Source organism: Myxocyprinus asiaticus, chromosome 1 (assembly GCF_019703515.2).
Source record: "Myxocyprinus asiaticus isolate MX2 ecotype Aquarium Trade chromosome 1, UBuf_Myxa_2, whole genome shotgun sequence".
In the NCBI taxonomy this organism is placed as follows: Eukaryota; Metazoa; Chordata; class Actinopteri; order Cypriniformes; family Catostomidae; genus Myxocyprinus; species Myxocyprinus asiaticus.
In genome coordinates, this window is record NC_059344.1 from 37,127,897 (window position 1) to 37,143,399 (window position 15,503).

Sequence of the window (15,503 nt, forward strand, 5' to 3'; positions counted from 1 at the left end):
CATCAGAAAATCAATATTGAGATCATTTAAATGAAGATCACTATGCATCAGAAAATCAATATTCTTACCCAGTCCTAACAACAAATTTTAGCACAACTAGGCTTGGAGCAGCACCAGTTTTAGTCTTTCAGAATGCCAGAGGTCATAAACCTGCAAACTTTTCAGGCAGTTTACTCTGTCCAAAACATAAGGTTATTTCAAGGCACAAATTAAAACAGCTGCTGTCGTTATAATTAAACTAGAATAGTCAAATTGTATTAAACAGTACCTAAATGATTCTTATAGATTTGATAGCCAACTGGGCAAAATATGCAGTGAGTTAGGCCCTTGTATTTCACCTTGCTGCTTTGAGTGTGCGTTTGATTTCTGAGATATGTCAGGGCATTCAATGCCACAGCAGCATTTCAAAATACAGAGTGTATCTGCCACGATCCAAACCAGTTTGCTGAAATCAATTATGGATAAAAATCAGCCATTAGTGCATTTAAACTCCATTAATTCCATGGCCCTGAAAGCCATGCACATGTGATGGAGGGTTGCAACAAATCTTATTTCACCAGACAAATATTAATCTAGACATAACGTAGGAGAAAGCAGCTCCTTAAGTCTCTGAAATTGCCTGTTCTTTACATACAGTCATATCACAAGTGTATACTTAATTTCCCCTGATGTCCACATAGAGCTATAGTAAAGGTCTGCATACAACAACAGTCATAATGTATTTTTCCTCAGTCCTTTAGGACTAAACTTGCCATTTACACCTTCAAACCAATGACTACTATGCGAATGCCCTTTTCACATGTCAAATAAAATGAGTAACAACGGTCACCTTGCATTCCAATTTGCAATGTATAACACATATTCTCGACCAACTGGCGAAATTGCGCAAAATCATGACAAACTATCGAAAATTCGGTTGATCCGTCTACTGCTATATCACCCCAAATTTCAAAGGATGAAGAGAAATTTTATATCTCATTATATGATAACTGTAAATATTCCACACCATACGGGAGGAGAGTATGCTTTGTGGTCATTTCCGGTTTTCTTTGTGTGGTTTGTCAGCTTTTGGACTGTTCCAGTGGGATGCATTCTGCCTTGAGCAGAATCACCCATTCACAGCCAGACCGGAGAGAACTCTCACCATAGCCAAATCAACATCTGACCATCACATACAATGAACTATTCCTCAAAGTCAACTCATACACAAAGTCAAGTTCTGCCTGAGGATTAAGGACACTTGAACTGTGATGTGCAATATTTGCAAAATCAACAATGATACAGGCACAAAACAAGCAACCTAATGAGGCCTGTGTGTACTAGCATGCACAGTAAAGACAATCATGCTATAAGATATACTGTAGTCCTTGTCATGTGTCATCTACCATGACGAAGAAAATGTTAAAACTAATCTAACAAAACTATTGTCAATATTGGAGATGATGTTTCAATGTGTGGGAATAATTATTTGGGGATGTAAATGGCAAGGGACTCATTAGCCACATTAGCAGCAGTACAAACAGGAATGTTCCCGACAGGTGCTGCTGACCTCCATGCGGTTTCTCCCTTCTGGAGAGCTTCGTCATGATTAACAGCTGCCATTGGGCAACAACTGTCAGACTGACAAACCTACTACAGCGAAATCTGACAGAAGTCAAAGATGAACAGCTCTGATATTTGCCTGAAAGCATTAGTATGTTACATAAAAAATGCCTTTACAGACTTTCAGTGGCACACAGTGGCTCAGTGTGTGTATTTTTGTCCCCTTGTGAGTCTCTTAAAAGTAAAGCTGTGGATGATTGATGGCTACTTTACAGAGTCTGCACTCTGACACACATCCCTTCCCCCTATAATGGAGACATAAACCCCCTTGATGTTGAGCTAAGCACTCACAAACTCATGCCTACAATTGCACTCTAGACCCTCCAGCCAAATACTCTTCTGAAAACCCTTTATGTAAATACACACACTCAAATATGAGCACAGAGCCTTCTGAGCACTAAAAACTACAAAACAGAGTATTCATTTCATGCAATTTTGTTTCATGTAACTGTTACTGTACATTAATTTAAGACAGAGATTGATAGCAATGGAGGTGCAAAATGTTTAATCATCCAGGACTTTCACATGTATGACTTATACGTTGAGATTAAAGGGATAGTTCACCCAAAAATTAAAATCATCTCTTCACTTACCCTCATGCCTTCCCAGATTTGCAAGACTTACTTTCTTCTGCTGAACACAATTTAAGGTTTTTAGAAGAATATTTCAGCTCTCTATGTCCATACAATGCAAGTGAATGGTGGCCAGAACACTGAATCTCCAAAAATCACAAAGTCAGCATAAAAGTAATCCGTAAGTCTCCAGTGGTTAAATCCATATCTTCAGAAGCGATATGACTGGTGCGGGTGAGAAACAGATCAATATTAAAGTCATTTTTTACTTCCAACCTCCACTTCACATTCTTCTTTTATTAATAGTGATTCACATTATTCATGCATACTGCCACCTACTAGGCAGAGAGGAGAACTTATAGTAAAAAAGGACTTAAATATTAATGTGTTTCTCACCCACACTTATGGATTACTTTTATGCTGGCTTTACATGATTTTTGGAGATTCAAAGTTCTGGTCACCATTTACTTGCATTGTGAGGACCTAAAGAGCTGAGATATACTTCTAAAAATCTTCATTTGTGTTCTACAGAAGAAAGTCACATCTGGGATGGCATGACGAGAATTTCAATTTTTGGGTGAACTATTCCTTTGAAGTAATTTATCCATGCACTAAAACCAAAACATCCAAACACACTCAGTACGTTTACATGCACAGTTATAATCACATTATTAAGGTCTGTTTGTCCGACTTTGAAACAAATCAGACTGGTATGACTTCAGTCAGACTGAAGCATTTACATGACATTTTAAAAAGACGAGTAATTGTTAGCCTATGTTCCGACTAAAACAGAACTTTTAAAGTGTATGTAAATGTACTTGGCTCTCATTAAAAGCTCAATACCCCAGGCAAAGAACCACACACTTCCAAATAGCCAGAGGAACACAAGCCAGATTTCCTCATTTCTATGATGGAAACCTGAATGGAAACCGGTAGAAACTGAAGTTCAGGCATAAGTACAGTTGTTTCGGTTCAAACAGTGAAGCAGAGTTTTCAGCAGTTATGTGGACAGGTTTCATTGGGACTGAAAATAAACGTATCTGTGACCTCTCAAACAAGTTTGTCAACCGAGTTCCAGCTGAATGTTGGCATGTGCGCTGTTTGATAAATCTAGGCAAATCATGTTAAGCATATTCCAAATGACTAGAGTGCAGAACTACAGTTACCCTTACTGCACGTGACAGCGTGATGTCTTGCAAAACAATCAGTCTATTGTTATTCAGCCCAACACAAAATTGAGAACCACTTACCCTCTCTGTGGTCTTGCTTTTCTGAAACGTTGCTCCGTCTACCTGTAAAAAGGACAGTTGTGTGGTTAGACTGAAATCAATGAACATCTGTGTTGATTCCCAGTATGTGTGGACTTGTCTGTATTCTATCCTTAACCACCAAAGTTTTCATTACAATGCTGAGTTAGACACCAAAGAGGGTCATTTGTTATTGGAGGTCAACCGATATTGGATTTTGCAGATACCGATAACTAAGGTTGTGAAAAGGCAGATAGCTGATTAATCGGTCGAAAGTTCTTAAAGAGCCACATATTATGCTCATTTACAGGTTCATAATTTTATTTTAGAGGTCTACTAGAATAGGTTTACATGCTTTAATGTTAAAAAAAAAAAACACATGATTTTTCTCATACTGTACATTGCTGCAGCACCTCTTTTCACCCTGTCTGAAATGCTCTGTTTTAGCTCCTGTCTCTTTAAAGCCCCCGTTTCCGAAAAGCCCAGTCTGCTCTGACTGGTCAGCTGGCCCAGTCTGTGGTGATTGATCAACCGCTTAAAGCGCGTGTCAGAAATGTAACGCCCCTTACCATAACCGAGTTTCAGCTTAAAGTAGCCCTTAGGCGGGCATTATGAAAATGTGTTACATAGTGACATAGCTTAATCGCGGAAGTATTGGCTGAACTGCAAACCAGGCGTTTCAGGCAGTCCAGGAGCAGAGTTTTCTGTGGGAGAGAGTAACTCCCTTTGGCGTGGACTTTGTGCTTTGTAACTTTGCAGACCTTTTACATGCACAAACAGCTATATTACACACTAAAGGAAAGGTAAAATCCCAAAATGCATCATAGGGCCTCTTTAAATTTTCACAGACATAGAGGCTACACAAGTCCCAGATGCAGTTTACGGTTTAACCAAAATCTCAATAACCAGAACAAAAATGGAGATTTGGTGCATAACATGGGACTTTTAACAACAAACAAGCAGAGATGAAATGACAGAGAATTGGCCCCCTTACAATGCTCTATATTTCGGTATTTACCAAATTAAGCCTTTCATAGCATATATATATATATATATATATATATATAAAATTTTCACCAGATAAAGGGTTTTGTAAATATATTTCACCAGATAATTTTTTTTTTATTTTTTTTTTTTTATATGATTCACAAGATATGAAGTTGGAGACACAATATATGTGCTGACAGGGCACATTTCTACAGCCTAGTCACAATTTTCTTTGCATGCCTTCAGTTCAATTTAGAAAACCTGATTATTTAAACAAAATAGCAAAATATGCATTGAAGTGAGGATAAAAATATGGATGAATATTGTAGAGGTAAGGACAATATAACGGTTTTACCAGTTATCTGAAAAAATATGCCAACATTTGCAGATATTTTTTATTTTTATTCCTGATCAATAAACCTCATCTGTTGATATGAACTCAGCAAAAAAAGAAACATCCCTTTTTCAGGACACTGTATTTTAAAGATAATTTTGTAAAAACACAAATAATTTACAGATCTTTATTGTAAAGGGTTTAAACAATGTTTTTCATGCTTGTTCAATGAACCATAAACAATTAATGAACACGCACCTGTGGAACTGTCATTAAGAACCTAACAGCTTACAGACGGTAGGCAATTAAGGTCACAGTTATAAAAAATTAGGACACTAAAGAGACCTTTCTACTGACTCTGAAAAACACCAAAAGAAAGATGCCTAGGGTCCCTGCTCATCTGCGTGAACGTGCCTTAGGCATGCTGCATAGATGCATGAGGACTGCAGATGTGTCCAGGGCAATAAATTGCAATGTCCATACTGTGAGATGCCTAAGACAGCGATACAGGGAGACAGGAATGACAGCTGATCGTCCTCGCAGTGGCAGACCACATGTATCTACACCTGCACAGGATCAGTGCATCCGAATATCACACCTGTGGGACAGGTACAGGATGGCAACAACAACTGCCCGAGTTACCAGGAACGCACAATCCCTCCATCAGTGCTCAGACTGTCCGCAATAGGCTGAGAGAGGCTGGACTGAGGGCTTGTAGGCCTGTTGTAAGGCAGGTCCTTACCAGACGTCACCTATTGGCACAAACCCACCTTTGCTGAACCAGACAGGACTGGCAAAAAGTGCTCTTCACTGACGTGTCACGGTTTTGTCTCACCAGGGGTGATGGTCGTACTCACGTTTATCATCGAAGGAATGAGCGTTACACCGAGGCCTGTACTCTGGAGCGGGATCGATTTGGAGGTGGAGGGTCCATCATGGTCTGGGGCGGTGTGTCACAGCATCATCGGACTGAGCTTGTTGTCATTGCAGGCAATCTCAATGCTGTGCGTTACAGGGAAGACATCCTCCTCCCTCATGTGGTACCCTTCCTGCAGGTTCATCCTGACATGACCCTCCAGCATGACAATGCCACCAGCCGTACTGCTCGTTCTGTGCGTGATTTCCTGCAAGGCAGGAATGTCAGTGTTCTGCCATGGCCAGCGAAGAGCCCGTATCTCAATCCCATTGAGCACGTCTGGGACCTGTTGGATTGGAGGGTGAGGGCTAGGGCCATTCCCCCCAGAAATGTCTGGGAACTTGCAAGTGCCTTGGTGGAAGAGTGGGGTAACATCTCACAGCAAGAACTGGCCAACCTGGTGCAGTCCATGAGGAGGAGATGCACTGCAGTACTAAATGCAGCTGGTGGCCACACCAGATACTGACTGTTACTTTTGATTTTGACCCCCACTTTGTTCAGGGACAATTTATTCCATTTTTGTTAGTCACATGTCTGTGAAACTTGTTCAGTTTGTCTTAGTTGTTGAACCTTTTTGTGTTCATACAAATATTTACACATGTTAAGTTTGCTAAAAATAAAAGCAGTTGAAAGTGAGAGGACGTTTCTTTTTTTGCTGAGTTTTATATGCCCTACATACAAAACTCGTTATATGATGAAACTATAGGCTTTAAAAAGCTTCATTTGGTAAATATTCAGATATACAGCACTGTAACAGAGCAAATCTCTGTAATCTCAAAATAAGTCACTGGTGTATTTTGGCTTGTTTAAAGTAAAAAGTCCTGCATTATGCACCAAATTTACTTTATCTGGTTAAGGGATTTTGGTTGCACAATCAACTGATTTTGGGATTTTATTCATTTTGCTGCCTCCATTGCTGGGTTTCAATCCAGAATGTTTAGCATTTAAGCGCATTTCTAAAAATTCGACTTTCGAATACAAATTGTTGTGCGTTTCCATCATGAGGGAGCTGCCTCGTCATGATGGAGCAGCTGAATGACCTCTCCCTACTTTGGGGACAGTTTTATTTGCAAGATTGGAGCAAGTATCTCATTTTATTAAATGCATCCACGAGACAAAGCAGAATAAGTGTAATATCTGATAATGTGGGCTGAAATAGCTGCGATGCCCCGCATACCTGGGAGCGCCTGCTCTCAAAACTGTTCTGGCAGATTGTGAGGACCCACTATATCGACCAGCTGTGGGTTAAACACTTCTGAATGACAAGTGCTATGTTCAAAGAATTGTGTGTAAAGGTCGGACTTTTTGGTGGGCTAGTCACATCAAGCTATCGCACACTCAAAACATGCACGAATGGTGAAAACACGTCATCGTTTTGCGAATAAACTGCATGCATTTTAACTAATGTGAAACTCTAGAAAATCCACCTCCTCCTAGCGCATTAAATTTTAAGCTAATTTAGAAAGTTTATTCGCATATAAAAAATCCTGAATGGAAACGCTTGATGTGCAATTTCAAAATGCGCATAAAAATTGTTGGATGAAAAACCCTCCTAATGTCTGTGCTTGTCATAGTAAGGAAAGAAGATATTTCCACCACTTTAGTAATCTGTAACAGCAAAATCAACTATCAGTCAAATTCTAGAATACCGTCAATGTTGAAATATTTAGATATTGAAAATCTCAACAATTTTCTTTAATTCACTATTACATGCCACTGTTATACTGCAGAACTAAGCCATTCTAACTGTAGAATTTTCCAATGCCAGCTACAGAGAAACACAGGAATAAGAACCAAAAATTATCGGTACAGATTTTTGCCACAAACCGATAGTTCTAAAAAACAACTATCAGCATAGATTAATCAGTAAAACTGATATATCAGTCTAACTCTATTTGCTATTGTTGTGTATTATTTATTCTGGGATTATGTTTTTTCCTTGCCTTGGACAAAAATGGATCTTACATGAGTCTATGCAGCACACAGGTTTGGGAGTAACTAAATACATGTAATTGGATTACGTATTTAAAATACAAAATATAAGTTACTGTATTCCACTACAGTTACAATTTAAATCATTGGTAATTATAATACAGTTACATTCAAAAAGTATTTTGATTACTGAAGAGATTACTTTTTATTGTCATTTGTTTCATTTAATATTTAGTCCTTTCAGATGGAAAACATTTATACATATAAATGAAGTGATCAACTGTTTGGGGATAGCCCTTTTCTATTCCAGCATGACAATGCCCCTGTGAACAAAGTGAGGTCCATAAAGAAATGATTTACTGTGTCTGGCGTGGAAGAAATTGACTGGCCTGCATAAAGCCCAGAACTGAACCCCACTGATCACTTTTGGGGTGAACTGGAACAGCAACTGTAAGTCAGGCCCCATCGACCAACATCAGTTTCTGACCTCACTGATAGCCTTGAGTCTGAATGAGAGCAAATCCCTGCAGCCATGTTACTACATACAGTATAGTGGAAAGCCTTCCCAAAAGAGTGGAAGCTGTTATTACAGCAAAGGGAGAAACTGATGCCTAAGGTTTTGAAATCAAATATTCATCAAGCACATATGGTGTCCACAAACTTTTGGCCATACAGTGTATCTAAAAATCCTTAAAACTAGATCAGTTTGATTTATCTTGTTTTAGAAACAACACTGCATAAGATATTTAGGTTTTTCAGAGAATCTATTTTTAACATGTGTATTTTGTTTTACTGTACTTTTATAGTCAACGTTTTAAAAGTCAAAACAAGTGAAAAAATCTACCAGTGCTGAAGAAGTAATCCAAAGTATTTAGAATACGTTACTGACCTTGAGTAATCTAACGAAATATGTTACAAATTACATTTTACAGCATGTATTCTGTAATCTGTAGTGGAATACATTTCAGAAGTAACCCTCCCAACCCTGGCAGCACATCCTGCTAAAGTTAGATAAGGCGTGATCAGGACAGTCACAACTTGCTTTATGCAATATAACCTTGCGTGATGCAAACTCAGAAAGCAACCATGTATTGCCTTGTATTTTATAAGACATTACATAACGTCATTACAAATGTGCCACTAAATTCTGATTAAGCATATGCACAACCTGTTTGTTTCTTGTGACTGGTTATCTTTATGCCTGAGGATGACACTGTATATTAGACTAAGAAAACTAAGTGGGAGCTGCCTGTGCCGGAGGCAGGTCGAGCGGGAGCTGCCTGAGCCGGTGACAGGTCGAGCGGGAGCTGCCTGAGCCGGTGGAAAGATTTTACCCCCCTTTCAATGACTTGAGGAATCCAACACTTTCAGTTCTGAAGTAACAGCACAGTAACCCATTATGAAGCTGATCCACCAGACTGTTGGACACCCTTATTAAATGATAGTGATGGTTCACGTGACAGTACTGAACAGAGCACGCAGACTTTCTTCTGCTCAAAAGGCCTCAAAGCAGCAGGCCAGTGGCCATCAGCTTTCATTGCATGTTAACTCTACATATGCAATACATTTTTATTTAACAACGTTATGATCACAATTCACAATGCATTCGATACAAACAAACATTAATGATCTCAGAGGTGGTTAACATGGGCGTGTTGTGGTTAAATTCTGATTAGCACGTTAGATTTGAAATTACCAAAGTTGTAGCAAAGCTTTATCAGAATGAGACATTTCACTTTGCAGCAAGCATTTGGCTAGCCTAACTTTTGCTGGAAAAATCGATACTTCCATTCGATCGATACGCGATTAGCCACGTTACATGCACAAGGACCCTTATACAAATGGGAAAGTCTGTGGCAAGATGGCAGGCCCAATGTGCAGAAAACTTAAACTTGCAAATAACTCTAGTACAACACGTCTGTAGACTGGGACATGAAAATAGCGGGGGAGTGCCAGTGCGTTTTCCAACAGGACTTCTAGCGTGTTAGTGTCTGTAGTTATTTCAGTTAAGATGCATGCAATTTAAAGACCACATGTGCAATTCAAAAATATCAGTTTTACACTTCTCAGCCCAATGATGCCAAACTTAGCGGAACATCGCGTTAGCACGCCAAAGTTATACAAGTTATGACAACTCCTGACGTGCATGCACCATTAAACTGGCAGTATGTACAAGCTAAATGAGGGTTAAAGCCCGTGCTCAATGGGCGCGCGGTGGTCGATGTGCTCTTACATAATGACGCATGTTAGCGCGTGCTAGCGACAGTAAACAACCACCATTTATACAGCGCTGCTACAGCCGTGATCAATCAACACTTACCCTCGATGCCCTCTTTTCAAACGGTGGGAATTAAGTAGGTATGATGTGCTGACGCAAGGGAATGATTGTGTGGTAGGATTTTTTGAGTTAGTAGTTCTCGATGATTACGTCTTCCCACGACAACCTACTTTCTGTGTGGAAGAGGGATGGTGCAAAATGGCTGTCTTTCCTGCATGCACCATTACATTTATTAAAAGGGGAGTGGGGTGGAGCCTCTGTCCAAATGTATTGAGCAAATGTGCACTTTTTGTGCCAAAACGTTGACATACGCTACTAGAACACTAATGTATATTTGTCATTTTTACATATTCCCCTTTACATAGTTAAAACAGCAGTTAAAAGGCAATTGTTAGGCGTAAGTTCCCCCTCCTGAAATATACACGTAAGCGTTTCTCTCACGCGGTCTCTGAGTGAAGTGGAGAAAAACATCATTGTGGTGTAACTGACAGACTGGTTAAAAGGAAATGTTGCTTTTACTGCCTATGTTAATATTATTGTTATTTTTTTATAGATATACTCTAAATACATTCCACAATATCAAACAATAGAAATATAAAAACATAATTATATCCACATTGTTTTATTATTTTGTATGCACGGAGTATGTACCTTGTTCATGTGAATGATGCGTATTGCATGTAGTTGTTGCCGTGTTTATACTTCAGTAATGTCATCTGAATAATAGCAAATAATAAGCCTGCTTGGTTCATTTTACTTTCCGATATCTGAAAATGAAAAGTATAAAATTAAAATAGTAAACAAAATAAATGTTTATTTTTAAATTATTATTTTAAAATAATACATTTTAATATATATATATATATATCATTATTTAATTGTATAACATTTATGAACACATTTCAATTAAAAATTAGCTTCGAAAGCAGAAGGGGGCAATATCGAGCTGTTCGAGGATTTCAAACAGGCGACGAAGAAAAAACATTCTTGTGTATGTGTTGTGGTCAGGTAGGAGTTATGAAAATGAATCTCATATTACGTGTGTAAAGTTGTACGTGTCGTCCGTTTATAGTACCAATGATGTCGGGTATTCTAGCTAGAGTTGTATTTTATCCCACACTTGCTTACAATGTTGTCATGGAGAAGGTTTCCACGAGGCAATGGTATAATCGTGTGGATCAGACCGTCATACTTGGTGCGCTTCCGTTCAAGTCAATGACAGAGGAGGTAAGATTACTATCTTCCTTTACAGAGTCTATATGACTGACAATCTAAATGATCCAGTCGATAATGATGCTACCATTTTAAATCAGATGAAAAAAAAAACGGGTAATGGAGTTTCTAAAAGAAATAGTTCAGCCAAAAATGAAAATTCTCTCATCATTTATTCACTTATGCCATCCCAGATGTAAATGACTTTCTTTTTTCTGCGGAACAAAAATGAAGATTTTTAGAAGAATAACTTAGCTCTGCATGTTCATACAATGCAAGTGGTTGGTGACAAAAATACTGAAGCTCCAAAAAGCACATAAAGGCATCTTAAAAGTAATTCATTCAACTCCAATGGTTTAATCCATGTCTTCTGAAGCAATCAAATCCATTTTGGATGAGAACAGACTAAAATATAACTCCTTGTGGCAGACCCTGCCTTCCCTACCAAGGAGGAAGCGGGAACTGGAGTGAACAATCAACAGAACTTTAATTTCAAACTCAAATTTAAGCAGTACAACAAACATAGATGCACACACACAGACACGTGCGTCTCTCTCTCTAACTGGTATCTCCGGCTCGTCCTTATCCCCCTCCCAGCTTATTAGGACGATTCAATGCCGGGTGTGCGTCCTCATGGCCCGGCCACGCCCTCCTCCTCGTCACACTCCTCCACCATCCGATTCAGGCCAGGGAAACCTCAGGCTTGACATACTCCCCTCCCTTCATGGACCTGCCAGCAGGTATTCCCCACCTCTTTGGACCCTGGGAGAGAGGAGGGGAGGGAGAGAGGAGAGGGAAAGAGCGAGGGGGAGAGAGATAGAGGAGAGAGAGAAAAAAAAAGAAACACTCCGGTCCCCAACCACCTCGCCATTCGGTCCTCAGCCAACTGGGCAGTGGTCCTCCACGACGCCTGCCGATGGCACTGGACCTCGCCTCCTGGTTGACGACAGCGAGCTCCCCCACCCCCTGGTGGACAGTAACGGCTCCTCCGCCCTCTAGCAACCGGCAGCAGCTCCTCCGCTTCCTGGCGGACAGCAGTGAGCTCCCCCGTCCCCTGATGGATGACAGCGGCTCCTTCATCTCCTAGCTGTTGGCAGAGGGCTACTCCGCCCCCAGGCGAACCGCTCCAGTACCACCGTATCATACCTCCTCGGCATCGCAACCCTCCCCAGCAGCGAAGGCTTTTCTGACAGCGCGTCTTCCTTCTATCCCAGGTTTTGGCACCACTGTGGCAGACTCTGCCTTCCATATCAAGGAGGAGGCGGGAACCGGAGTGAACAATCAACATAACTTTAATTTCAAACTAAAATTTAAACAGTACAACGAAACATAGATGCACAGACACATGCCTCTCTCTCTATCTCTCTCTAACTGCCGTCTCCGGCTCATCCTTATCCCCCTCCCAGCTGATTAGGACGATTCAGCGCCAGGCATGCGTCCTCACGGCCCGGCCACGCCCACGCCCACCTCCTCGTCACACTCCTTTTTCACTTTAAACCTTGACGTCCGCTTTTTCTTTGAGTATCATGATTTCAAGCTCGATTACACTTCCTAGCGCCACCGAGGGCTCTGCGCATGCGTCAAGCACTAGGAACTGCAAAACATGAAATCATGATCATACCTAGAGACTGCAATAGCAAGATGAACAGTAAAAATGAGTTATATTTTGGTCTGTTCTCACCCACCTATCATATAATTTCCAAAAACATGGATTTAACCACTCGAGTTGTATGGGTTACTTTTATGCTGCCTTTATGTGCTTTTTGGAGCATCAAAGTTCTGGTCACCATTCACTTGCATTGTATGGACCTACAGAGCTAAGACATTCTTCTAAAAATCTTAAAAAAAAACTACATACATATATTTTTAGAAGTCATACATATCTAGGATGGCATGGTGGTGAGTAAATAATGAGAGAATTTTTGGCTGAAACATTCCTTTAAGTACGTGCTTAGCAAATTAAAGATCTGTTTCAGTACTAGTCTGTTTCTTTCATATTCATCTTTCTTTCTAATCTCTTCACCATGTGTTTGTCTCACTGTCTCACTTTTAGTTGGTCCAAAAAGAGAAAGTAAGAGGAGTAATTACCATGAATGAAGAATATGAAACAAAATATTTCTGTAATTCAGCTGAGGTAAGACTTTATTTTAACCTATTCACATATTTCCATTCTCATATTCCCACCACATTCACATGTCAGATGTCTAAGGATGATTTTTGATATTGGTTATTATGTAACAGGAATGGCGAGCTGTAGGCGTGGAGCAGATGAGACTCAGCACAGTGGACATTACAGGTGTTCCCACTCTAGATTACATCCACAAGGGTGTGAACTTTGCCTTGAGACATCGAGAGCAGGGCACCAGTGTCTACATTCACTGCAAAGCCGGCCGTTCACGCAGTGCAACTATTGCAGCTGCATACCTCATCAGGGTGGGTATGAGTCTGCATACATTTCAAACAATAACAAAGCCAACAGCAAAGAGCCATCATATACAGTACCAAGGCTCTTTGCTGTGTCACAAGTCACTACAGTGCAAAATGTCATTGTTTGTTTGTCTTTTTCATTAATATTCAGCACATCCCGTTAGCACTTGTAGTGTTGCGCATAGACTGATGATCTTTTGTTTTTTACAATTGTTAATGACTGTTATTATATTGTTGGTTGGGAATTTCGCAGAGGTAAACTGGTTTCAAGGAAACTGATAGGCCTATAGGTTTTTTCAGCTGATGCCATACAATTCTCGACAGTAAAAAAACAAAAAAAAACAAAAAACACACAGGATACAAAAGTACTTTTGTACCCATGTTTCACTTCTCCTTTTTACATAATTCCCCTGAGAGATATACAGGATATTCTTAATAAGAAACTGGTGCTTTCAGAACAAGTATTAACCAATTTGTTCTAAATATAAAATGATTATCTACACATAAACAACAGACAAGGGAAAGAAAAACAGGTTTCACCAGTATACAAAAGGTTTTCATTTGGCATGATGGAAAAGTATGTGACGTCATATGTTAGACAGCCTTTGGAATCTGTATTCGATGTAAAACATGTATTTTCCTTTCATAGCTTCACTGTTTGACTCCTGAGGAGGCATGTAAGATGCTAGTCTCAGTCCGGCCTCATGTACTGATCCACTCAGCTCAGCTGGAGATGCTGCAGAAGTACTACAAGCAAGTGTTTGGCTCAGAGTCCAGCTAGAAGATGCAGTGTACTAATGCTGACATCAATGCTGAAAGGATAATCTGTGAAACAATTTGTCATAAAGCTTTAAGTTGTTTTTCTTCCTTGGTTGGTGTTTTTCTATACAGACTTTTAAGAATTTGTTTGCTGTACGTTAATGCGGACATATTGTATATTCAGAGAGCATTTGAGATCATACCTTATATGGCTATGATTCTTCTGGGTCCTTAGCTACATTATTAATAAAATAATCTTGCCAATCTTTGTTTTGTTTTTTTACACAGTAAATTGCAAAATCATGTACATTTTTTATTGATTTTGAATGAATGTTAAAATGATTTTAAAATTACCACAGATATTTTATCTGTGGATCTTAACCTGTGATCGTTTTAAAAGCTACGCAAAAGTAACTTTTGTGTCTTATGTGGCAGATCTGTAGCTCTTATGTTGCTTTATTCTTTTTAGGTATAAGATAATGTTTTATAATTGTAAAGAATATACAGAGGTTTGGAGAAGGGGAGGAGCTTGCCTTATAATTTGGTGGGTGCAAGCTCTAGAAATTGGAAAAAGTCTATGTTGAATGGAAAATTTCCGGAAATTGTTCATGACGTTTAATTATATAGCTAAAGGTGTTTGGGGTATTTTTTCTTCATAAAATATCACTATATTATATACATATATATTCCAAAGCCTTGTCTTTTGGTATGGCACCCAGTGAAGCTCTGCTAGTTTTGGTAAAATTCATATAAACTTAAGCCACTGGGATCAGTGCTTCCTGAGCACTGTGGCAAAATTGTGTTACCAGGGTCTCTCTGTTTCATAGAACTGACTTTCTGCACTGTAAACCCTAATGTTGACATTACTGGACAAATCAAGTTTTAATTAAACATTACTTGAAATGTAAAGTTGTGGGCTCATAACTCAAATATCTAAGTTCCTTGGACTTATCTTTCTTAAAAATATATAGACTTAAGATTTTAAGTGTGCACTCAAACGATTAAGTACGAACTTGTGGCAATGGGGAATACCCATAATCCCCTGAGCTTGATTATTTGATTAAGTTTCCTTGGTCAAAGGAAATTTTTAAATAGTTATTAAGAATTCATAGGGATTTAAATTCTTTTGTAGTGTTATTTTAATTATTTTGTTGCAAATAATTGTTTTGTGTGATCATGACACCATGTCAAGTTTGACATCTCAGTTCACTTTGTGCATGTGCAACTGAAGTACAGG

General features: G+C 39.3%; 2 protein-coding genes across 7 annotated transcripts in view; one reads left to right on the plus strand and one right to left on the minus strand.

Moving 5' to 3' along the window:
- LOC127445779 (CUGBP Elav-like family member 1) overlaps nt 1-10,258 on the minus strand; it is a 50,999-nt gene extending 40,741 nt beyond the window's left edge. For 2 of the 6 annotated variants that reach the window (XM_051706141.1, XM_051706106.1), the window contains exons 1-2: nt 9,911-10,083; nt 3,425-3,466 (exon numbers count right to left, since the gene is read on the minus strand). The gene's annotated coding sequence lies outside the window, so the exon portion shown is untranslated. Of the gene's footprint in view, nt 1-3,424; nt 3,467-9,910 lie in introns of all 6 variants that reach the window. The other 4 variants (XM_051706134.1, XM_051706114.1, XM_051706170.1 and 1 more) reach the window with 4 other exon arrangements.
- Nucleotides 10,259-10,806: 548 nt separating this feature from the next.
- Nucleotides 10,807-15,175, plus strand: ptpmt1 (protein tyrosine phosphatase mitochondrial 1). The gene is made up of 4 exons (XM_051706362.1): nt 10,807-11,095; nt 13,134-13,214; nt 13,322-13,513; nt 14,157-15,175. Exons 1-4 carry the CDS (start codon nt 10,946-10,948, stop codon nt 14,286-14,288), a joined length of 555 nt encoding a protein of 184 aa, XP_051562322.1. The 5' UTR covers nt 10,807-10,945; the 3' UTR covers nt 14,289-15,175.
- The last annotated feature ends 328 nt before the right edge of the window (nt 15,176-15,503 follow it).